Source organism: Myotis daubentonii, chromosome 19, assembly GCF_963259705.1.
Source record: "Myotis daubentonii chromosome 19, mMyoDau2.1, whole genome shotgun sequence".
Taxonomy (NCBI): Eukaryota; Metazoa; Chordata; class Mammalia; order Chiroptera; family Vespertilionidae; genus Myotis; species Myotis daubentonii.
Genome location: NC_081858.1, coordinates 22,003,823 through 22,029,294, shown reverse-complemented (window position 1 = coordinate 22,029,294; position 25,472 = coordinate 22,003,823). Strand labels below are relative to the sequence as shown.

At 56.9% G+C, this 25,472-nt stretch overlaps 1 protein-coding gene across 1 annotated transcript; it reads right to left on the bottom strand.

Annotated features, from left to right (window-relative positions):
* Window positions 1–52: 52 nt before the first annotated feature.
* GLB1L2 (galactosidase beta 1 like 2) lies at window positions 53–25,472 on the bottom strand. Its single transcript, XM_059675965.1, has 19 exons — window positions 25,335–25,472; window positions 19,052–19,249; window positions 18,099–18,167; window positions 17,461–17,556; window positions 15,335–15,443; window positions 12,518–12,610; window positions 10,770–10,851; window positions 10,061–10,131; window positions 8,301–8,385; window positions 6,181–6,318; window positions 5,574–5,654; window positions 5,037–5,143; window positions 4,405–4,545; window positions 4,141–4,212; window positions 3,818–3,896; window positions 3,251–3,338; window positions 2,847–2,958; window positions 2,336–2,452; window positions 53–2,057 (listed from the first exon to the last, which is right to left on the bottom strand). Exons 1-19 carry the CDS (start codon window positions 25,418–25,420, stop codon window positions 1,971–1,973), a joined length of 1,911 nt encoding a protein of 636 aa, XP_059531948.1. The 5' UTR covers window positions 25,421–25,472; the 3' UTR covers window positions 53–1,970.

Below are 25,472 nucleotides of genomic sequence, written 5' to 3'. Positions count from 1 at the left end.
AGGAGCCAGCACCGTCTTCACGGAGGTCCCCTCCTCACAAGGGGACACGGGTGGACAGCATTTCAGATGCGATCTGGTCTGAGGACAAGCATGAGGCCGAGTGGGGGGCACAGAGGGCCGCTGTGGGGGAGACCTGAGCCCCACACAGGGTGGTCAGAAAGGCCCCCCAGATAAGGTGACATCTGAGCAGAAGAGCAGCATGCAGACGTGCCGTTGTCTGGCCAGAGCCTTCCAGAACAGAGACCCCTGTCACTGGTAGGAGAGAGCTTAGCAAGTTTAAAAACCAGCAACAAAGCCAACGTGACTGAAACCGACTGGGAAGGTGGGAGGGGTCGGTGGTGGGCGATGGGACGGGCAGGACGTGTTGGTTGGTCCTGGGAACCAGGGTGATGTTTTTGGCTTCTACTGTGAGTGAAGAGGGAAGCCACTGGAGGGTCTGGAGCAGAGGACAGACATGGCCTCATGGCCTTTTAGAAGAACCGCTCCACGTCTGTGCTGACGAGAAGCAGAGAAGTGAGGGCGGGCTGGGGGAGGCTGGGCAATGAGCCAGGTCCAGGAGCTGGTGAGATGGAGGGAAGTGCCAGCGGTGGGGTGGAGGGTAGTTGGGTTCTGGGGGTGTTTGCGAGGCACAGCCAATCAGGAGGTGGTGTAAGGAGTCAGTGCGGATGCTGAGTGCCGGCCGGGGTTGCGTGCACCTGTGCCCGGCTGCACGCTGCCTTTGCCTCCGGCTGACAGCAGCACGGACGGGGTCAGAGAACCACCAGCACCGAGGGTTCAACTCTACGGCTTTATTGCAACTCATGACAGTGAGCCCGGCCCCAGAGCAAGTGCCTGCATTGCGGACAGACAGACAACTGCGAGGAAGCCTGCCTCTCCTCCCTGCAGCTTCGTCACAGGAGGCGACCGGGGGAGACTGAGCCGGCGGCAAGGTCTGCCTGAGGCCTGGTACCCAACATTCCCGAGAGGCGATCCTCATCCCCCGCCCCCAGCCACGCCCTGGAGCTGGGCCCTCTGCCCTTTCCCCCTGTGCCTCCCAGAGGAGTGGGTTCCTGCTGGGACCCACAGTCCCCTCCTGTCACTGAGTGAAACGGGACCTGCTCCCCGTTTCAGGAGAACAAGGGGCTGAGATGTCCGTTTCTCTTCAGCCCGGCCTGCCATCCTGTCGGATGCGTTTACAGTGGGCAGGAAGGAAGGAAACGTGTCTCTCTCAAACAGGGTTCCTTCCAGGATCCCAGGGAAGGCGCAGGGAGGGCTGTGAAGAAACAACCGCCGCCCCAGCTGGTTTGGCTCCGTGGATAGAGCGTCGGCCTGTGGACTGAAGGGTCCCGGGTTCGATTCTGGTCAAGGGCACATGCCCGGGCTGCAGGCTCAATCCCCAGTAGGGGGCGTGCAGGAGGCAGCCGATCAATGATTCTCTCATCATTGATGTTTCTCTCTCTCTGAAATCAATAAAAATATTTTTTAAGAAAAAAGAAACAACAATCGACTCAGGAGACACCTCTTCACTACCCTCTACCGATGGGGCCAAGGCCTCTATTTCAGAAACGGAAAGGGGCCCCGAGGGATGGGCCAGGCCGGCGAGAACGTTCGCAGGGCACAGCTGGGTGCAGCAGCCACGCCCAGCAGCCAGGCCTTCCCCAGGCCCAGGTGTTACCACATGGAGACCCGACCAGACACACTCACCCCAGACATCCATCCCTCTGCCCTCTCCCTGGAGAGAGGGAGGAGGACAGTGCCATCCACAGAGCCCAGTCAAGAACCCCCTCAGGTGAGAAGGGTGTCCCCCCCTAAACAGCCCCCCCTTCTTCAGCAGGTTCGGGGTCTTGAACCACAGCAGTGGGCAGAGGTACAGCCCTCGGCTCCCGGAGGAAATGCTTCCGATGGGCTCCCCCGGCATGGGCCTGGGGGGCAGCCCATCAGACCTCCAGGCAGCCGTGAGGACGGGCGCCCCCCGCTTCCCGCCACACGGCTCAGTGAATGTACTGGTTCCTGCCCAGGTGGGGTGTTTCGGTGAACTGTATCACAGGGCCTGCCGCCCTCTCCTCGAAAACAATGACCTGGGGAGAGACGTGCTGGGGTGGCAGCAGCCAGTGTGTCTTGGAGCCGGAGAGGGCGCCTTAGGGAAGGGGCTGGGAACTAGGCGGAAGGAACAGGGGCCCACAACTCCCCAGAGCCAGGAGGAGCCGAGAGGGAGTGGCCAGAACTCTCCCTCTCTGGCCCTAACAGACTGTGGCAAGGGCCTCCCTCCCTCCCTCCCTGGGGAGCACGGTGACACCAGGAGGGCGGGAGTGGGAAAGGGCCTGGGAGGAAGGGAAGGGGCTGCAAGTGCTCCCACCTGGTTGATGCCTTGGTCCAACCAGGCGCCTGGGAGGTAGAGTGTCTCCTGCGGTCCGATGTTCCAGTAGCGCCCCAGGTTTTGGCCGTTGATGAAGACAACCCCCTTCTCCCAGCCCTTTGAGCAGAGTGAGCGTGAGTCGGCCGCAGAGCCGGCACAGGGAAACCCCCAGGAGGAGCTCTGGGCTCCTCTCGGCTTCCGAACAGCCAACGTGACAGCCAGGAGATGGCCAGGCGGGGTGCCCCGTCTCTCTGCCCCAACAGCCCTGACTTCCCACCCTGGATGGAGGAACCTGGGCCCTGAGAAGTCCCACAGGGCGGCCCCTCTGCTGGGGGCCCACTCGCTCCCTCCCCGGCCAGGCCTTTGCAGAGGGGGCAGCCCAAAGCCGGACGGTCCAGGCCCAGGCGCAGGTAAGAGAGGGCGAGGCCTTGTGGGGAGCAGCCCCTCCTCCAGGCTCGGGCTCAGAGCAGCTGAGGACGGACCAGAACCTGGGCCGGGGGCAGCTACGAACCTCTAGCTTCATGAAGGTGTCCAAGGGGGAAAGGGCCACAGGCAAGGCGCCCAGGAAAAAAGCGGGGAGCACAGGTGTTTCGGGGACCAGGTTCCACGTGCTGGAGCTGAATCTATGGACAGAACAGAAGACAAGGAAGGGAGGGGGTACCTTCTCAGATCCGGGCCCCACCCCGCCTCCCATGGCAAAGGCGCCGGTCCACGGGGCCCAGGAATGGCAGCGGGTGGTGCCGTGGAAACAACCTCGTCTCCAGGGCGGGCACTGCCCCACCTGGGCACATGGCAGGGTCCTGGTCTGCTCACAGCTGAGCGAGAAGAGGGGTGAGGCCGGGGCAGCTCCCGGGCCCGCCGGCTCTCTCTGCACGTCCCCTGGGAGCCCACACTCGGCCCTCGGCTGGGACCTACCTCTGAAAGAAGCTCTTTTTCATGTCCAGGCTATAGATTCTGAAGTTTTTCAGGGGAGAATTATTCAGGTAGATATTTCCAATTAAGCCTGTGGGACGGAGGCAGGGGGAGTGAGACACACCCGGCCTGGCCTCTGCCAGCCTCACCCAGGGGCAGTGTCTGGGAAGTTCAAGGTTTCTCCTGAAGTGCATGCCCCCAACGGGGCAGCAACCCTCCCCCATAAAGCGCCGAGGGGCTGAGAACGAGTCACCCCGTGCCTGCCAGGCCCCGGGACGTGCGTGAGAGAACAGGGCGAGGGCAGACAGAGCTGAGAGGATCCGGCTCAGTGCTCACTGTATTCACCACGGGCACGTGGACGGCACACGCTAACAGGGAGGAGGTCAGGACCCAGGGGGGCCTTTCAGGACACCTCCACCTCACTGCAGGGGCCTCCCTGCCCCCCTCCAATGGCTCCCCATGACCCGCTCCCTGCAGCCAGCCTGGAGGCCTGCTGAGGAGCTGGGGTGGAGAAAGGACAGCCAGCCCATGCTGTCAGCAGCTCCTCGCCCAGCGAGCGCCGTGACCCACCTTTGCGCTGCTCATCGATATTATGCCCGTAGTTGACGCGCCCGCAGTTCTCCACCAGGATCCTCAGCACGGTGTAGCCCTGCCGGAACAGGGTGGACGATGACTGATGACTGTCTCCTCCCCTGCAGCACTCCAGCCCCTCCCTGAGCGGCCGGGATGGGAGGGGAAGCGCCCCCGCGATCAGAAAGCGAGGCTCTGCCCGCTCCCCACGCACAGCTCTGGTGAAGGAGCTCCTGGTTCCCAGGTCCTCCTCTCTGATTCCCGCCAAACCTGCTGAGGAAGAGGCTGGCGCTGCCCACCGCCCAGCTCCCCCGGAAACAGACCTGGATTAAGGGGATGACGATGTCCTTCCGCTCATAGTCCAAGAAGCCAATGAACACTGTGTTCACAAACACCTGCCGGACAAACGGACAGACAGCATCGCGGGCTGACGGGAGGGAGGAGAGAGGAACCTCTGCCGAGCGGAGAGAGAGCCGCACTGCGAGGCCCACTGTACACACTGGTACCAGCGGGGCACGCGAGCGCGAAGGGGCGGGATGCTGTCAGCTCGGTCCCTGCCAGGGCACAGGATGTCAGAGACCTCCTACCTGTCCCCGGTCACGCACGAGACCCCTGAGGACGCCAGGTGAGCCGATGGTGGTCTCGTACAGGGTGTACCCGAAGGACTGGCCATTCCCATTGTTCACTGGCAGGTTCTCCATGTTGACAGGCTTTTCAGAGATGGTTGGCTGCACAGAGGACAGACAGGAGGGGGCACAGGGCTGGCCGGGGTGGGGGGAAAGGCAGCGCCCTCCTCTGGATCCACTGGGGAAGGGCAGGGTAAGCAGAGAGCCCCACCTGGGGGCTAGTGCCCTGGGGGCAGTGGCGGGCAGGGGCCTTTACCAACGTTTTCTATTTTGATTTCTCATGGCTCTCCAGAGTCGCAGGGAAGGGGGATGTGAAAGAGGAAGAAGATGTGGGAAAGAATAAAGCCCTGCTATGCAGGGCCTTGGAGCTTTTCAATGCACCATCATTTCAGATCACACAACCCTCTCTCTGCATCCGCTGCGGGAGGTGCACCTCCTCTCCCCCGCGGAGCCTGCGGAAACGGAACCCCTCGCGGTGCCCAGCGTCCCTTCAAGTTCCTTTTGTGCTTTCCCACTTCCTGCTCCCGTTTTCTCTTCCTCCCCGACAGCTGCAGGGAGGGCTCCCTGGCCCGGCCCCCTGCGGCAGTGCTCACCGGCTCCATGTACTGGAGGGCATCCCACAGCGACAGGTACAGCGCCGGCCGCAGGGACTCGTACGCCGTCTTGGGAAGGAGCTCGGGTGGGGGAGGCAGAGGGCTGCCTGAAACACAGGCCCCCCAAAAAGGACCAAACAGTCACTACCTCCTCCAGCGGCCCCCCTTCTCCCCCCAAAACCGCCTCCCCCCCCCCCCCGCATTCCTATCCATGGCCCCATGGGCTCCTTAGTCCGAGGACAGGCCGACCCACGGACACGCCTAGACCCACTGGGAAGGGGATGCCGAGGGAGGGGTGTGTGTGGGGGGCACACAGGGGGCTTTCTCAAGCCCTCAGAAGTCAGCACCTGCAAACGGGCAACCCGGGCAAGACACAGCCACATGCAAACAGCCTCCCAAGCCTGCCTGTCCCTGCCTTGAGGCGTTCTCGCACACAGACCGCCTGGGGGGAGGCGGGCAGGGAAGAAGGGACCCTGTAGGGGCTCTTCGACCAGAGCAAGGGCCCAAGCTGGTGCGTGGCTGCTGTTCGCCAGGTACCTGAGATGGAGCCGAAGAACTCTCGGAGCTTGACGTACTTGGCTGTGTAGTCCCCGGCCTCGGTCAGCACCGCGTCATAGTCTGCAAAACACGGGGCCCTGTCACTGCTCACTCGGCAAAAAGAGAGAAGGGAGACGCTGGGGTCGGGCCGCATGGTCCTCGTCCCAGCAAGTGGGAGGCAGAACACTTCGGGGGTGAGCTGTCAGCAGGAAGACTGTAAATACGACTAACTACTGCAAAATGCCGCCAAACTGCCCATGGCCACAGCACAGCCCGACATGTCCCGGCGTCTTTCCTGCCTTCTGGAGGGCAGGGGGTCACAGCACCTCCAGGGCCTGAGCGGGACCTCCCACCTGGGGAGGGGGGAGCCTCTCTCACTTCCTCCCACCGACTCCCCAGTGCTCGCGGCCTGCCAGGGGGCTCCGGCCTCCCACTGCTCTGCAGGTTGAAAAGTGACCGTCCACGCCAAACCTCCCCCTCCCCGTCCTGGGCACTCGAGCCAAATGCATTCAAGGTGCCAGGGCTGCCCCTGAAGGACTCTCGGTAAAAACCCGGGCACACCGATGATGGGGCGTTCCGGGAAGGGTCGGCCCTGGTGGACACTTGCCGTAGCTGGTGACGTCGGACTTATAGTCATGGAAGTGCATGGCTCCGTTGATGAAGCCGAAGTTGGTGCCTCCGTGGAACATGTAGAGGTTGATGGAAGAGCCGGCGTCGATGATGGCCGACACGGTTTTTAAAACCTCTACAGGGAGAGGGGAGGGGCACGCCCAGTGAGCCCGAGTCTGAGACAAGCCAGATGTCCCCAGGCACGCTCGCCTCTCCCCGTCCCCCCGCCCAATTCAACCCTCTGGCTGTCCTTCCACTTCCCCGACGCCCCCGTCACCGGAGGAGGAAGAGGAGTCACTGGGATCCCAGCTCCAGAGCTTGGGCCTTGCAGTTGTTTTTAAAATCACAGACAAGCCCTGACCGGTTTGGCTCAGTGGATAGAGCGTCGGCCTGTGGACTCAAGGGTCCCAGGTTCGATTCCGGTCAGGGGCATGTACCTTGGTTGCGGGCACATCCCCAGTAGGGGGTGTGCAGGAGGCAGCTGATCGATGTTTCTAACTCTCTATCCCTCTCCCTTCCTCTCTGTAAAAAATCAATAAAAATATATTTAAAAAAAAATAAAATCACAGACAAGCCCTCATTGACTATGACCCAGGGCAGCTTCCGCTGGCCCTCAACATGCTTCGCAACGTTACACCCCCTCACTGAGACACAAGCAGGGGGGCTCATAGGTAGGGATATGGTGCGGACTTCCTCCCAATCCTCCCCTTATTAGAGAATGGACCAATGACATGAAGACAGTATCAAAGGAGAAATATAAATGGTTAATAAATAGATACACACACACACACACACACACACACACCAGCATTGGTCAAATAAACACGAAACAACAACGAGCTATCAGACTGGCAAACATTAAAATTATTTTCATACTCAGTGTTGATGAATCTGTGGGAAACTGGTATTCTCCTTGAATAACGGAGAGTTAAAAATTGCTGCAATCCTTCTGGGCAGCAGTTTAGTAAATAGATTTATCAAAATTGCATTCGTGTAGTCAGTGGATTGCTAGGAACTTGTCACTGGGAAAAACAGACCAAGTGTGCAAAAGTAGATGTCCCAGCACGCTCAGTGCCATGGTGTTCGATTCACAGGACGCACTGGAAACCACCCCAGTGCATGTCTACAAGAGACTGGGCACGGAGCTGACTGAGACGCAACACAACGCGCTTCTTGGAAACAGCGATGGAAAGTATACCAACAGGACAGAAAGCTGCCCATTTGTGTCACTCGCCGGCACCAGCAGGCGACACGTCCTGCGCAGAAACAGATGTAACGGCATCTGTCCGCACCCATCTGTATCTGTACGTGCACGCAGGGCTGCAGACAGGGGCAGAGCGACAGCTGCCTAGACCAGTGATGGCGAACCTATGACATGCGTGTCAGAGGTGACACGCGAACTCATTTTTTTGGTTGATTTTTCTTTATTAAATGGCATTTAAATAAATCAAATAAATATCAAAAATATAAGTCTTGTTTTACTATGGTTGCAAAGATAAAAAAATGTCTATATGTGACACGGCACCAGAGTTAAGTTAGGGTTTTTCAAAATGCTGACACGCCGAGCTCAAAAGGTTCGCCATCGCTGCCCTAGACAGTGAGCATCACAGCGCTGTCTGGGCTCTAGATTTTTATTTCTTCTTTAGACGTTTTCTATATTTGCTGGATGTTTGCCACAGGCATGTGTTCCTCATCTAATTACAAAAACATAATAAAGCCATTTAGAAATCTTACTGTTGCCCAGCGGGCGTGGCTCAGTGGTTGAGCGTTGACCTGTGAACCAGGAGGTCACCGGTTCGATTCCCAGTCAGGGCACATGCCCAGGTTGTGGGCTCCATCCCCAGTAGAGGGCGTGCAGGGGGCAGCTGATCAATGATTCTCTCTCATCATTGATGTTTCTCTCTCTCTCCCCCCCTCCTTTCCTCTCTGAAATCAATAAAAATGTGTTTTTTAATAAATAAAATAAAATAAAAATCCTACTGTTCACTTCAGATGTCAAGACACATGATTCTGGAGTATCAAGAGCCAACTCTGACATGCAAATAACTGCAGACTCAGTGAGGGGGACGTCGGAACTTATTCCCACCCCCGTTAGACGTAGGGATTGCAAGCACTTACCGGAAGCATCCAGGATGTTGTGGGGGCCCCCCCAGGAGTCAAACCACCCCGTCCAGTACTCCATCACCATCTTGGGCTGAACTCCCTGGCACCACAAAATGAGAAGTTAGCTGGTCAAGAGAGGGGAACGGAGGAAAGCCCCTCGCAGGGCGAGGCCACGACCTCAGTCCTGCCAGCTGCCCCCCTGGCCCCAGAGGCCCCCGAGGCCCCCGAAGGCAGAGCACGGAGGCGGCCAGAGGCACCTGCCCCAGCTTAGGCTCCAGGCGTGGCCTCCGCCTTGCAGGTGGAGAGCGAACACGCTCCCAGAGGTGACACAGTAGACCCCGCTGCACGCGGTGCTGGTGAGAAAACCTGGGATCTGTTCCAAGTTAAGGCTTCCTCCTAGAACCCAGCCTCCGGCCTGGGAGTCTCCTCCTGCACCGACTGACCCTCAAGCTTTGCCTAGCCTCTCTGGGAAGGGAGAATGGTGTCAGGGTGACCGCTCTGTGGCTGCAGGGCCCCCGCGACTGCTCCCTTTCAGCTGGAAGAGTCCGAGGGCAGAGCGTGGGCCCTCTTCAAGGCCCAGGGACGTTTCAATAAAGTTTACGAAATCGGAGCCGAGGGGCAGGACGCGCTGGCACAGCTACTCGCAGAGCAGCCCTGCAGCCACGCCGCCCGCCTCATCGCGTGGGGAGGATATTCAGCGAGTCTCAGGCAGGACTTCAGAGCCTGCCTCTGGCACAGGTGGTCCCAGGGATGCCGACGTCGGGCCCAGGGCCCTGCTCCGGCCTGCACGTTTGCAGAAGCACCAGAGGAGTGAGGGGTGGGGGTGGGGAGGGGGTTTGCAGGGAGGAGGACCCATACGCTGGTATTTCAGGTTCCACACCGAGACTTCCTCATTCATCACGTGCCTCCGCTGCCAGGGACAGCAATGCATTGAGAGGCGGCTGGATACACAATCTGATCCCAGGTGACGGGCAGGCTTACAGGCCACTCGGTGGAAGGCACCAACCACGCCAGGGGAAGGCCAAAGCGGTGCCATCATTTTTTCAAGACTAAGAAAGTGGCTGGGTTGTCCTTAGTGTTGGCTGTCTACCTCCCGAAGGGGAGATACTGTATGACATTGAAGTCCAGGAAAGGAGAAGTCGTTCTAAGTCCCGCACGTCACTGGTCTCCGGGCCAGGAGGGGACTCTGACTTGAGGGTGCTGGGGCCAAGCTGGGGGGCTCTTCAATAGCCCAGGTCACTGCCCTGCACAGTGTGGTTCCGGCTGGAGCCGTGCACCCACTCGGGCTGTGCTGCACACCGCAGGCTGCCCCTTACTGCTGGGTGCTCGCTCTGTCCTACAAAGCTGTCTCCTTAACCGGAAAACGGTAACAGCGGCGGCCAGCTCCCAGGGGTCCTGGGAAGATTAACTGACACGATGCCCAGAAAGCCCTTAGCATCCGGCTGAGTCCACACAACTCCCGTCAAGAGGCCTCAGTGAGCGCACCCAGCCCAGAGCTTAGAACATGACTCCAGGCCCAACTGCTACGCCTCAGGGCACACGGCTCCCCTGGCGGGGGCATGGCAGCCCGGTGCACAGGGTCAGGGTTTGCAGCGTGGAAGGCGGGCTGTGAACTGAAAAGCTGGCAGGGCCAGAGTCCCCCTCCCCAAAAGGCACCGAGACCCGCTGCAGGGCGAAGAGCAGGGGATGGAATTCCCGACCAAGAGGCCCACCGAACTCGCTTCAGAGCCCCACACGCACGCAGAGCGGCAGCCAGCTCCCGGGGCCGGGCTCACCTGGACACTGAGGAGGAAGATGGTCAGTAACTGCAGGTCGTGTTGCGACTGTAGGTTGATGGTGGCCAGCACTGGGGGTGGAAAGGAGAGAAGGGAAGGTGAAGTGTTGTCGCGAAGCCAGGAGGACTTGCCGAACTGGCCCAGACCTTTCTCAATTCACCAGCCAAACAAGCGAACTGATCTGGACATCGTTTCCCACCCCGGATCAGAGTCCGGTTCCTCTGATGCCAGACGGTCTTGTTCACCTGGACCCTCAGCTCTCAGCACAGACCTCACCATGCTTCTGATCAATGTCACTTTCCCAGCCGGAGTGCATTTCTGCTCTTAAAGGAGCCTGGAGTCGGATCTTGACTTTGCACCTCAAGCACCAGGACAGGCTGACGGCCGAAATACAGACTCCCCATGCATTTCTGAGACGAGGGCTGATTTTCTATTCTACCCAATCATGTGTTATAGTTTTTAAATTGAAGGTGGTGTTTCTTAACATTTTTAGTTGACGTTTAGAGAGAGAGAGGAAGGGAGAGGGACAGAGAGCTAGAAACATCAATGAGAGAGAAACATCATCGAACGACAGAGCTGGCGACAGCAAGTCCGCCTCGGACACGGACGCCCCAGTGCTTCCGGGCCCAGTGCCACACAGAAGGGAGAAGGACCGCCGGCTGCCCGGGCAGCGTGCACAGCCAGGCTGGGCGCGCCCGCCTCCACGCACCTCCGTCGATGACCCCGTTGCTCAGGCCGTCCTTGTTGTCTGAGGTCAAGAGCAGCTCCACAATCCCTCGGTCCTCCAAGGCCTAGGGGAGGGAAATGAGGGGGTCACCGTTCACCCCTCCTCAGAGCTCCTGCCGGCCACGCCGCTGGGAAGGAGGCGGCAGGAAGGGAAGGAGGAGCTTCCAATGAAGCATGTTATTTCCCTGCAGAAAACAGAGACACCCGCTCTGTCCGTGTGCGCGATGGTGGGCAGAGCTCCGTCAGCTGGAGGTCCAGCGCAGCAGGGGCAGGGCTGCCCGGCTCAGGCACCCTCGGCCGCTCCCGGTCCCGCAACGTGCCCAGAATGGCTACTGCGCGTCCCTAGACAGGTACGCAGAGGCCGGCTCAGCGAGGCCAGCCGCCGTACTGCTACCGGGCAAGAGACCGCAGGGACCCCAGAGGGGGCCAGGACCTCAGGGACAGCCCACGCCTCCCTGTCACCCTCGCCAGAGCAAGCAGCCCACCCCTTCCCCACCCCCAGCAGGGTGGGCTCCAGCACCAGCTGTGCCCCTGGCACGTGCCCTTGGCGTGCTGCACATGCCCAGGAGAACAGTCAGTGTTCCCCGAAGGTTGTGAATCAAATGGTGAAGATAAGCGGAAGGGGCACACGCCGTGCTGAGGGACAATAACCGTTTCCCCATCAGAACAACGGCTGACACGGGGAGCCTGGGCGATCGATCCCCGGGCCTCACTGGGCGCATTAGGTACGTGCTGTCCTCCGTGCACAGCGGCCTCTGGGCTGTGCAGACGCAGAGCCTCGGAGAAGCGGGGTAAAGTGTCGGATAAAGACAAGACTGCTTATTTCAACCCAATTCTTTTGGAAGCAGAGGAGGCAGAGGGATACCCGGTGGGTGAGTGACGCTCAGGTCTGATCCCAGACGCTGGTGAGGAAGGAGCAGAGGGGCCCTAATTTTCGGGACCACAGAAGCTGCGGGCGCTGGATCCATTAGGCCAGGCGCGGTTTGGATCCGAGCCTGAACACCCACCACCTCACAGCTCCAACCCGTCACTCACTGATACGTAGTGAAGTCTGCGCACGTGCCACCACATGCATATAGCATCCCCGGCCTGGGAGGAGGAACACGTGGACGGTAACTGTCTTCTAAAGCTGTTCCCTTCACGTTCCCTTCCCGGCCACGGCATGGCTGACTGTCCCATCAGGGATGGACGACTGCCGCTTCCGGAACAGCCATCTGCCCAGGGCAGCTCAGGGCCAGTCAGTCCATACAAGTCCTTCACTCTCGGCCCTGCAGCACCATGAGGCACTGCCGTCCCCAATTAAACTTGATCGATAAAGGGCAAATGTGCGACAACCCTACTGAGATAAAAGTATGGCGAAAGAAAGCCCTAGCTGGTTTGGCTCAGTGGACCGAGCCAAACTGAAGGGTCCTGGGTTTGATTCCGGTCAAGGGCACATGCCCGGGGTTGCAGGCTCGATCCCCAGTTGGGGGTGTGCAGGAGGCAGCCTATCAATGATTCTCTCGTATCATTGATGTTTCTATCTCTCTCTCTCTCTCTCTTCCTTCCTCTCTGAAATCAATAAATATATATATATATTTTTAAAGCATGGAGAAAAAAATGTGCTAGTTAAGGACTGGCACTGAGGGATGCGGTGTTACTATGAGAAAAGCATCAGACCCCCTGTGACACCGCAGCCTGTCAGACGGTCGACAGGAAGGAGCGTGAGGAAAGAACCGCGAGGACACTTACTTTCTTGACGTACGGCAGGTAGGCGGGGTCTTTGTTGTAGGAGCCGTACTCATTCTCCACCTGCACAGCGATGATGGGTCCCCCGTGCTTGTACTGGGGAGAGAGAAACAGTCCGACGCCCAGCGTGTAGCGGGACCTGGATGGTCTCATTTCACTCCACGTCTCACCAGGTACTGGCGTAACGTCCCATTGGGAAGCGGAAGTCTCAAAGGTCTGGCGTATGATCGAGAGGGACGGCAGCAGGACACGGAGTGGAGAGCCCCAGGCCTGTGACCCCCCACGGGAACATCCCATAAACCACCGCATACTGACCACAGCAACTGTACAGGACAGCGGTTCTCAACCTGTGGGTCGCGACCCCTTTGGGGGTCGAACAACCCTTTCACTGGGGTCGCCTAAGACCATCGGAAAACACATATATAATTACATATTGTTTCTGTGATTCATCACTACGCTTTCATGATGTTCAATTTGTAACAATGAAAATACATCCTGCATATCAGATATTTACATGACGATTCATAACAGTAGCAAAATTACAGTGATGAAGTAGCAATGAAAATAATTTTATGGTTGGGGGTCACCACAACACGAGGAACTGTATGAAAGGGTCGCGGCATTAGGAAGGTTGAGAACCACTGGTATAGGAGCTCTGGCAGCCAATCCAATGTTTAAACAGATACATCAATGCCCAATCAAGAAACAGACATTCCGCCCTAGCTGGTGTGGCCCAGTGGACAGAGCATCAGCCTGCGGATTGAAGGGTCGTCCCAGGTTCAATTCCGGTCTAGGGAACATGTCTGGGTTGCGGGCTTGATCCCCAGTGTGGGGCGTGCAGGAGGCAGCTGATCCATGATTCTCTCTCATCGTTGATGTTTCCATCTCTCTCGCCCTCTCCCTTCCTCTCTGAAATCAATAAAAAATACTTAAGCAAAAGACATTCAAAAGGGTATGAAATTGCATGTTTTGCTTGCCCTTGCCCCACCCTTCTGTGGTGCAGCATGGCACAGTCAGGGAAAAAAAATATCCTAATTCTGCATTCCTTCCCTCAAGGTAGAAGAAACACCACGGAACTGGTTTGCAGTGCTCTGGGCTGTCCGTGGTCTGTCCAGCGGACTAGTGTCTGTCTCCTCTGACTTGGAGCTGAAACAGGGTGGTATGTTGGCAACATCTGGACCTCAAGTGTGTGTGTTTTTCTTTACAAACTGTTTCTAGAGATTTCTGTTCCTTTGAGTGAGACGTGTTTCCATGTTTCTTGTCTGTCTTGTGTGGGTTTTTTTCTGAAAATTGGGTTTTTAAAAAGCTGTCATGTCTCCCAGTCTTTGCAGATTTGGAGGGAACATCTTCACTATTTAATGGGCTCCTAAGCCTTGAGATCAGCCAGGATGAAGGCTAAGACCTTCTCAGACATTTCTGGGGCATCTGTCCTGTCTAAACTGTAAAGTGTGTGTGTGTGTGTGTGTGTGTGTGTGTGTGTGTGTGTGTCCTGCTGCTTTTACATGTCTTACTTTCCCAGGGTCTCACCCAGCTGCTTCTTGTGGCCTTACGTGTTCTATCGGATCCCTCTGCCTCCACACTCTTGCCCCCAGGCTTCCAGGAGTCTGTAGTCCCCCTGACGTTTTCACATACTTTACCTGCTAGTCTTTAAAGAAACACACACACACGCACACACACACACACACACACACACACACACACACACACTGGACTTACTAGACAAAAATGTTTAAACTGTGATAAACACGTACTGCTGATAGGAATGCAGATTGGTGTGGAAAGCTGTATGGAGTTACCTCAAAAAATTAATTAATGGAACTGCCTTAGGGTCCAGCGATTCCCCTTCAGGGAATTTATCCCAAGAAACCTGAAGCACCAACTCAAAAGAATAGATGCAGCCCCTCTATTCACTGCAGGCGCCAGTCACCATAGCCAAGATGGGGAAGCTGCCCCAGTGTCCATCAGGACGTGAGTGGATGAAACAGCTACAGTACGTTCACACAACAGAGAATTACTCGGCCGGAAAAAAAAGCAAGAACATTTTACCCTTTTCAGCACCGTAGACGGACTTGGAGAGCATTATGCTAAATGAGAAATTTCTCTTAGAAATAAGCCCATGGAAGAAAGACAAGTACCCTATGATTTCACTGATATGTAAGGATCTAAATCAGTGATGGCGAACCTATGACACGTGTGTCAGAGGTGACATGGGCACTCATTTTTTTGGTTGATTTTTGTTTCTTAAATGGCATTTAAATATATAAAATAAATATCAAAAATATACATCTTTCTTTTACTATGGTTGCAAATATCAAAAAGTTTCTATATGTGACACGGCACCAGAGTTAAGTTAGGGTTTTTCAAAATGCTGACACGCCGAGCTCAAAAGGTTCGCCGTCACTGGTCTAAATGAACAAACTAAACTGCCAAGCAAAATGGAGACAGACTCACAGACAGAGAGCAGCTGACTATGCGCTCTGGTGCGAGGGTGGGAGGTGGTGGGGGTGGAGGGACTGAGCAAAAGAGATTTTAAAAAGAGAAAGACCTCCTGGACCGGGACATGTGGTGACTGTAGGGGGGAGGGGATGGGGAGAGGTGGAGGAGGGTATAGGCTGATGGAATAAAATAAAGTAAAATAATAAAATAAAAATAAATAAAATAATAAAATAAATAAATAAAATAATCAACCAATGAGTACATCGATCACAGGTCTCAGGCAGCGGGAAGGCATGAGCTCCTGTGTTGGAGGGAACTGGGAGCCCCGGGTCTGAGAGCTGCGCGAGGGCTGTTTACTCCCCGTAGGAAGGCAGGTGCTTTTACCTGGAGCGGCACCACCCTGGACATCAGGTGGTCAAAATAAAGGTCCACTGCTTCGGTGAAGCCCTTGTACGTCGTTCTCAGCCTCATGCCAGAGTCTCGGAGCAGCCAGCTTGAACAGAAAAAGGGGGGGGGGTATTAGTTCCACTGTTTGTGGGCCGCCCTGGGCAGGGCGATGGTGGCGTGAAAGGAAAGCCGTTTCCGAGTGCTCAGGAATGAGACCCGAGATGCTCCCACCCCACACCCTCCACCCGTCGGGGAGGAGCACGTGCAGCCCAGCCCAGCCCCGAACTCAGCCCTGCTCCCCGACAGGGGACACCAGCCTGGTGGCCACTTATGTCCAGCTTCGTGGCTCTAGGTCTGGCTGCCAGTCAGAGTGAGAAAAGCTTTTCATTGGCTACAAGGCCCGGTCTTCAAGCATTTACCCTGCAATCTCTTATCGAGGGTGGAGCCAAAGGCGTTAGGCTGGGACTGCAGAATAGAGGCAGCCTCCAGCGTCACCCAGAAAAGCAGGCGGGAGGCAGGCTGTGCTGTGCTGTGCGAGGCTAAGCTGCCTCCCGCTGCTCGGCCCCTGCTCTGGCCTGGCTGCAGTTCCCGCTGACCCGGCTCATCTGCATCATCAGATCAGCTATTCAGAGCTCAGCTCGGGGGAGAAGCAGGGAAGCAAGATTCATTCTTCCTATAACTTGTCTTGCGGTGGGGGGGGGGGGGTCCCCATTCCCCAAGGAACACAGAACATTGTTCCAGAGCTTAAGTCAAAGTACTTTCCATCTCATCTGAAATTCTGAGAAAACTCTTCTATTTTCTTACAAAAGGCCCTGATTCAGAAGTCCTGAAGAGGGTCGGAAAGTATCCCTTTATGTGAGGTCACCATGGATGAGGGAGAGCGGTCTCCACGGGACTGACGGCTCCCTGCCATCTCCAGGAGACAGGTCTGGCTGGGCATCCCCACGGGCACTCGTCCGTTTCCCAGAGGAGCGCGCCGCCTGCCGGGGTTGTCTGTGGGCCCACCGCCTCTGCCACCCGGGCCTGGGTGGCCAGGCGCTGCACAGGAGGGCGGAGTGCTGGAGTCCTTGCTGCTTCTGAGCTGAGACTTAACCCCTGTCCTCCTGTGCCTGCTCTGGCTCAGCCAGAGGCTTCTCGCGGACAGATTTCTAATCCCCAGGGGTGGGGGAGGCCACTCTGGCTGGAGTCACAGCCTGGCCTAGGGCACTCTTGCCGAGATGAATGGCACAGGGACACAGAGGTGGTCCTGGGTAGTGAAGGAGATGGAGACAGAGGCTGCCTGTGCCCCTGGGGCCGGACTGGGTAGCGCTGGAAACCAGAGGAAAAACAAAACAAAACAAGGCGGAGGCGGGTGGCTGCAGTCTGGGGAGAAGCCAGTCCCGCAGGAGACAGCCTGGCAAACAGGCTGGGCCTCCCGCCCCAGGGGCAGCGCGGGGTGGGGGAGGAGCCGACCTGACCATCCGGAACACAGTGAGGATGGGAACAATGACCCCTCTTTAAAAAACGTATCTTTTTTTTGAGAATTAAAGGCAATACTGAGGAGGAGGAGGCATGCACGTGGTGGCAGGTGATCCAGTTGTAGAAACTGGATCACACAGCCCTCCACTGGCCCCGGTGGGGACTGCACATCCTAAGATAACTCCTGAGGGCTGAAATGCAAAGATGAGAGCGCACACGAAAGCAATCCTGTGTTTCTCTGATACTTTTAACAAACAAATGCTGGTCACATCCCCTAGACACAGGCAGGCGGGTTTGATTCTCCCTATTTTGCAGACAGGAAGGTGAGGTCCAGGGCGGACAAATGGCCCAACTGAGGCCGAGTCACAGCGGAGCCCTGGTGGAGCGCAGGCCTCGGGGAGCGCACGCCTGGGGGTGGCCGGCCCTGGGCCGTGCTCGCCACGTGGAAACCACATCGGACTAGACACGGACGGCGAGGGTGACATCGTTTACTAGTAAAATGACCCCCCCCTTTAGGTGCTACTTACTCTAAAAAGGAACTTCAGTACAAAACCGAAAAACACACATTCTTTAAACGCAAAATTAAACCTATACTTGGGATTCACATTTTACATGAGCACACAGACAACTCGGGCTGTGGCCAGAGGCCTCACAGCCCCGCTCACCTGGGCAGGCCGCCAAGGTCGATCTCGCTGCAGATGTAGGGGCCTGGACGCAGGATCACCCACAGCCCGACCTCCGCGGCCATCCGGACAAAGGCCCTGGGAAGGTCAAAGGCGGCCACTCTGAGGGCATCCGAGCCGGGGGGTGGGGACGAGCCAGCACACACCACAGGCGGCAGAGCTGCCCGGATCCTCTGCTGGCCCGCCCTCCTCTCAACCAGAGACAGGCAGAGTGAAGGGAAGGCCGAGCCCCCATCCCTGCAGCTGGCTTCTCACCAGCTCCCAGCCCAGGACCATCTGCACAGCCCACCGGGTCATGAGGGGGGAGGTGTCAGACAGGGGATGGGGTCCTCACATGAACCTGACCCCAACCACTTTGCTGCCTCCAGGGGCAGCCCCCTCCCAGCAGGGGGGAGGGACCCCACTGCAGAGCAGGGCTGACAGGGGACCAGGCTCCTCTGGGCTGCAGTGAGGAGGGTAGGCTCAGGGGAGGCCTGGACACCTGGGAGCTGGCACAGGGCCGAGAACAGCTTCCAAGCAGAGCTGAGAGGCCACGATGGTCCCTCACCAACCCCCGTCAGCCCCTCCCTGCCCCCAGGCCCGGGCCCAGGCCTGGTCACAGGAGCAGCAGCAGCACGCACTCCAGGTCCAGGTTCCCGGAGAAGTCAAATGTGCCTCTCTGTGGCTCATGGAGGTTCCAGGGGACGTAGCTGTAACGGGAAAGAGTACAGGCATGAACGGGCTCTTCATTTATTCCACCTCATCCCCCAGGTTCCCTCTTTATCCCTAAAACCCCTGAGATGCCCTAGCTCAGTGGTCGGCAAACAGCGGCCCGCGAGCCACATGCGGCTCTTTGGCCCCTTCAGTGTGGCTCTTCCACAAAATACCACGTGCGGGTGCGCACGTACAGTGCGATTGAAACTTCGTGGCCCATGCACAGAAGTCGGTATTTTGTGGAAGAGCCACACTCAAGGGGCCAAAGAGCCGCATGTGGCTCGCGAGCCGCAATTTGCTGACCACTGCCCTAGCTGGTTTGGCTCAGTGTACAGAGCATCGATCTGCGGACTGAAGGGTCCCGGGTTCAATTCCGGTCAAGGGCACATGCTCAGGCTGCAGGCTCAACCCCCAGTAGGGGGCGTGCAGGAGGCAGCCAATCGATGATTCTCATCATTGATGTTTCTCTCTCTCTCCTTTCCGCTCTGAAATCAAAAATATACTTTTTTAAAAAAACTCTCTGATGGTGCACTGTCTCCATGGTGCGCTGTCTCAGTGACGTCAGGGCTGGAACAAGAACTAAGTGCAGAGACGGAAGGTCTTAGAGAACCCAGGGCCAGTCCAGGGGGACAGAGAGCTCACCTACCTCCTGGGGGGGGGGGGGGGGGCGGCAGAAGGCAAACAAGGTGTGAAGATGTGGGTGAAGCATAAGACAGGACCACAGGGCAGCGTGGGCTGCTCAGAGTAGGATCTGCCAGGGCTCACCCATCCTGGCACCCTGGAGCCCCCCGGGCTGGGCTCCCAGAGAGAAGCCCGGACATGGACTCCAGGAGCCCCTTGGGAGACGAGGCATGGGGGGGGGGGGCATGGCAGCACTCACGTGGTGAGGGTGTTCAAGCCACAGGCTTTCATCTTCAGCAAGCGGTCCCTCCAGTACGCCTTGGGCACACGGAAATAGTGCACGGAGCCCCCGAAGATCCAGAAGGTGGAGTCCTCCAGCATGAAGTTCTGGCCCTTGGTGTGCAGCCCGGACTGCCGGTGTCTCAGCCAGGGAGAGAGCAGGCGGGGCCAGTGCAGCCTGCGGGGAGGAAAAGCGGTTGGGAAGCCTGGAGGCCGGGGCACCAGTACAGATGGGCTTCCTCTCGGCTTCCGCCGGCTCACCTGGCCCGGCTGCCAGGCAAGAGCGAGCTGAGCTGCACTGAGGCCCGAGGCAAACACACCCTGGACGTGGAGACAGTGCAGAGCAGCGGTCGCCAGCCGGAGGTCCGTGGACCACTGGTGGTCAGTGAGGTCCGAAAGGTTGGCGACCGCTGGTGCAGAGGACACGCGGGCACACAGCTGTGGGAAGGGGGTGCTAGTGGGCTGAGAGGCTGTCTTCAGGGTTGGGACTTGGGGGGACTTGGGAGGACCGGAGAGCAGGCCTCCTAAGCCATCTGACTAAACATCAAAGCAGCCACTACTTCAAATAGTACCTCTGAGCCACCTCCTGGCCACAGCTGCCCGGCTCGAGGTGCAAATACCTGTGAAGAGGCATCTGGGTTAGAAACGGCATCTATCCACGAACCAAATTTCCAGGTCTTGGTTGTCATCTAAAGGTCAAGTGTCGTGCTGGCCAAGATCACCCGCCTGACAGACAGCCCCACCGGGAGGCGACTGAGAAGTTTTAGTCCCTGAAAAGGCATCTCTTGACATCTCTGGGGTTGGCCATGGGGAGCCCTGCGGTTCCATGCTCCGGGCTCCTGGGGGCTGCGAGAGGAGGCCGACAAGAGGAGCTGCGGCCAGCGTTCCCGCGATGAAGTTTAGGAAACGGGGAGACAGACAACAGCCGGGCGCGAATCTGGTGCAAAAGCAAATTTGCGTGGCTGCCTCTTCGGCACCCACTTCTCATGACAGTTCCTGGCACTTGAGGGCATCTTGCCCAGCAGGGCTCCTCTGCATAAAAAAGCGCCCTGAGCTGCTCTGGTCTTTCCATTCGTTCTGTAACACTGGCTAACGTGGTACCGCCGCGACACGTGTCTGGCGTAAGGCCCGGCTTCACCCATTCAATCGCCGCTGATACACACTGACTGGGGACTGTCTGAGAAGAAACAGACGTGTGGGAACCCCAAGGGGGGTTCCCCACAAACTGCCTGTGGCTGGTCCGTGCTGAGATCGGTACAGACACGGACTCTGTTAGAGCAACGAGAGGAATTGTATGTCTATTAAAGCGAATCCTAAGAAGCCAGGGATGCGTATCTTTTCATTTCCCTTTTCTTGAAATTTTTTTGTATTGCGTCTCCTAAAGTAACGGATTGGAATTTTAAGGAGAAAAGGAAAATGATTCTTCCCCACAGACGGTGAGAGGTACTGCTCTAGGCCAGAAGCAATGGCCTCGTGTTTGCCCCTGGGTGTTATCTGAATAGCTCATCCTTTTCATAGATGACCTGCTCACAAAAGCAACTTCGCAGGAAAAGCACATGTGCTCTTGAAAGGGGCAACCCCACTGTCTTGCTGGGTGTGGGAGTGCAGAAGCAGTGAGTATCAGCCCCTATTAAAAATACACCACCACCCCCCGGTCTATCCCAGGAGAAGTCCTACACAAGGGGGCTTCTTTTGCAGTATGGCCTTTACTATCCAGAGCTATCCGTCTAAGCCAGTGGTTCTCAACCTTCTTGCCCTTCAAATACAGTTCCTCATGTTGTGACCCAACCATAAAATTATTTTCGTTGCTACTTCATCACTGTCATGTTGCTACTGTGATGAATTGCCATGTAAATATCTGATATGCAGGATGGTCTCAGGCGACCCCTGTGAAAGGGTTGTTCGACCGCCAAAGGGGTCGCGACCCACAGGTTGAGAACCGCTGATCTAAGCCCCAGATACAGCTGAGTGGAGAGGAAGCAGCAGATATCCCCACACCAAAGGAACTCGCTGAGTAACCGGGGATGGGGGGGGAAGGGGGACTGGACTCCAGAGCCCTTTTCAGATACTGAATGTTCTACAAAGACCTCTCTAAGCTCCAGCATCTCCCGAATCTTCATCAGAGAGCACTCAAGACACTATGACAGAATTCTGAGTCACTTCAAAGTCGAGGTGTTTATTTCACTTGCTACTTTTCCTTGACCTCAGATGGAGAGAACTCTTTGGCCAACTTTCTGATACCCCTGCTGTCAAGGCTGTGGCTCTTTGCTGCAAAGCTCCTGCGTATCCCAAACCCTGTAACCACAAATAATATCCCAATAATGGCCATGCTCTGCTCCCCGGTCCCTTTCGGTCCCTGATCCCTTTCAGACCCTGGCCAGCATGCACTGTGAGACTCCCAGAGCCAGGGTGGCTCAGACACGCCCCCCGCCCCCTCCCCGACTGAGCTGCGCCCAGCGAGCCGCGCTTCCCCACTTGTGTCAGAGAGGACTCCTGCCGAAAAGGACACTTCCCAGGTGCTGAAAAAAAAGTCACTCCTGTAAGATGAAAGGGACAGCATTCAAAGCGCTCAAACATGCCAGGGATGTGACTCAGGCCTCAAGCCCAGCAGAGTTCTACGAGCAAAGCTCATAAAATCACTGACCTCACAGAATCTCCGGACGTGAGGCACAATCTGTCCCCTGTACCCTGGGAAGTCAGGACTAGCCCGTGATTTGGATCAAAGCAAGCGACCTGGTCCCATTGTTAGGTTAGCCACCTTCAGGGAGGAGAAGTCAGACGGGTTCTCCCGCTGAAATCCAGAGGGAGCGAGGCCGCTCAGGGAAGCCGAGAACTTGCCCTTGAGGGGCGCCATGAGGGCTGCTTCCTGGCGGCTCTCCTCTCTCCTGACCTTCACTCACCACCTGACGTCTCAGGTATGAGAGATGCAGAATGAATTCCATTACTGCTCAGGGGCGCATTTATATTAAGGAAAAAGTCCTCTGTAGGAGCCATGCCTTGATACTGTCAAGCAGGCATTCTTGTGGCGTGCGAGGAGGAAAGGGAATGAGAGGTAACTGGCTATAAGACATGGGTCACATGACTACATGCATCACAGCCCTCGAAGGAAAATGCCCAGTGGAGGAAGCCCAACCAAGTCAGAGCGCAGACTGCAGGATCACATTTCTATAAAACACTAAAAAGTTGTAACTGACAGATAGTGGTGGCGAGCAACAGATCGGTGTGCTTGGGGAGAGGGGAGCAGCGCATAGGAGAGAGGCGCAAAGGGGCACACGGAAATCTCTGGGGTTGATGAATATCCTCACAATCTTCATGACGGTGGTAATTTCACAGGTGGGTACATATGTCAAAACTTACCAAACTGTACATGTTAAACGTGCAGTTTATCTCATGGCAATTACACTACAATAAAGGTAATTTTTTTTTTATTGATTTCAGAGAGGAAGGGAGAGGGAGAGATAGAAACATCAACGATGAGAGAGAATCATTGATCGGCTGCCTCCTGCACGCCTCCTACTGGGAATCGAGCCCACAACCCGAGCATGTGCCCTTGACTGGAATCGAACCCAGGACCCTTCTGTTCACAGGCCGACGCTCTATCCACTGAGCCAGACCAGCTCCAGCCAGTTCATTTTCTTCAAAGACCCTTGTTCAAGCTAAGATACTGAAGGTTGAAATCTTCCTCAAAAATCACCTTGAACCTTGTTCTTGGATATGGTGTAATCAAACAGCTCTGACCGAGCGTGAACCCACCCAAGGTGAAATTCATGGAGAAAGGAAACGCTACAGCCACGCAGCCCCTCCTCCACCCAAATCCCTGCCTTCTGGGGTACAGAAAAGGGGCGGATCCTGACAGCTCAGCTCCCCAAAGCTGCCAGCGGAGTAGCCAGGTCCCAGGTGACCTATATACCACTGGCCACCACCACGTTCCCAAGGACAGCTGGGAGAGCCCCCCCCCCCCCACCGTCCCCCCCCCACCCCCCACCCCCACACACACTCAGTTTATGACCCAGTCAAAGCCAGAGTTAAAGCAGGAAGAGGATGCGACAATGAGTATGTTCTCCTCTGGCCTCCAGAGACCATCCTTGGTGGCCACGAGGGTGATACAACCAAAAAGATGCCCGAAAGACACATATTCTAAAGGACACTGAGAGCTGGCCCTGGAGCTTCTCTGGCCTCTATCTTGTCTGCTGAGAAAGAAGAGATGGCCCTAGCTGATTTGGCTCAGTGGATAGAGTATCAGTCTGCAGAGTGAAGGTCCTGGGTCCGATTCCGGTCAAGGGCACATGCCCAGGTTGCGGGCTCGATCCCCAGTTGGGGACATGCAGGAGGCAGCTGATCCATGATTCTCTCTCATCATTGATGTTTCTCTCTCCCCCCTCTCTCCCTTCATCTCTGAAATCAATAAAAAAAAATATTTTAAATAAATGCAAATAATAAAAAGAAGAGATGGCAGGAAAAACAGTGACTGTCCTAAGCATTTCAAACTATTTCCACAGCTATTCATTCTCCACTGCTCCTCCCTGGCAACTCCAGAAGCCTTCCACTGACTCCTGCGGTCGCCACACCCAGGTAGGAACACAATTAATTCATCTGTCTGACAGCTCATCTCCTGTCCCTCCAGACACCAACAAACACCCAGCCTCCTTCCCACACCTTTTCCCGTGGACTCCTAGGGTGTCCTTGCCTGGCCCATCTCAAGCCCCTGCGTGCTGGCCCTCAGAATGACCTGTCTGGATCCCCTGCATGGCCTGCTATATCCTTGACCTCCAACAACGAGCAAACTACTTGCTACCTGAACGAACACCCCTGGCCTTTCTCTCTGGGGTCTGGGCTCCTCGATGCCCTGCTGTACTGTATGCCAGAGGCTCCTGCTGCCTCTGCTTTGAGTTAATTCTTCTGGGGTCTGCATCGGGCTTGTACTGGGAGGAGGGCTGAGCATCCTACCAGAGCCAGGACCAGTTGTCTCCAAAGAGGAAAGGGTTAGATATCATCACAAGATTGGGGGTGGGGGTTGGGAGGGGGGGGGTTAAGTCTTGAAAAACTGTGGAAATGCTTCTTAAGTTTTCTGGGCCCCGGAATGAGGAGAGCACCATTTTCTTCTCCCACACAATAAAGGTCATCCTCACCATCTCCCAAGCAAAGAAGACAGGTTCCATCTTGAAAAGGTGCAAGTGGAAAGCGTTTCTGATTGGGATGCTGTGGTGGCCAAAAACGTTCCGATATTTAACTCCATCCAAAACTTCCCTCTACCTCCCCGGGAGGTTCAGCGAAACCAGGAAGGGTGATGGGGAAGAAGGAAAGATCAAGCTGCCCCAGTTCCAATGGCTCAGCCTCCGGCCTCTCCAACACTCAGTTCAGGGCCCAGGCATTTGTTCAGGGCGGGCGGTCTGCTCTCCCAGCCACACCTGAAGTTTTGAATATGGAAAGTGCCAGGCATCCACCTGAAAGATCTGGTCAGGGCTGCAGCATCCTATATATAGACTCAGATGGGGAAAACGCCGGGCAGGGGCACCCACGCAGGCCGTGGATAAAGCATTCCATCACTAAACGCCATCACTGGCCACAGACATTGTGTAAGGGGAGCTGGCGGCTGGTGAGTGGTGGGAACGTGGAGAGAGAAGACATAGTAGTACCAATCCGGAAAAGGGGCAAATCAATCCGGGGCGGAGGAGCTGGGAGGGCCCCTGGGGCAGTGTTCTCGGACTGCGCTGAGCGGGCTAAGTCGGCCATGGCTGTGGTCACTGGCGCTCTGGCCTCTGCTGAACAGATAAGCCTCCCAGCAGAACTGGTGGGGAATGTGGGGAGCTGGGAAAACAGCAGAAGGGGGTTCCCCAAGGCGGGGCAGTGATGAGGGACGTAGGAGAGGGATCTGAAGGCTGGTCCTGCCGACCTTCCAGAGGGCTGGGAGTTCCCACAAGAAAAGTAGAGCCCGCAACACGGACGCAGAGGAGTGGGGAGGCTCTAGGGCGCAGGCGCCTGGGGACTGGGAGGGCAGCGCCTCGTGGCCCCCAGAGGTCTGGGTCTCAAAGCAGAACCAGAGCTCCTGGCGGCGCACCGGGGCGCAGGGATATTGGGGAGCTACAAAAAGGAAAAGGCCCGCGGGCTGTTCCCGGTGGGAACTTGGAATTCGCGGGTGGAGGTAACGTGACCTGCAGGGTCTGCCTCCCTCCGGCCAGATCGGAGGTTAGACGGGAGAGAGAACGCGAGGTGTGGAGGGTTGGGGTGCCTGCAGACCGGCGGCGCCGGGCGGATTCCCTCACCTGCGGAGCACCAGGAAACCCAGGACCACCAGCAGCAGGAGTCCCAGCGCGCGGCAGGGCCTCCGCGGGGCACTCCACGTGGTCATCGCGCGTTCGCGCCGCTCGCAGGGACCAGGTTCCCACTCCAGCCGGCACTCG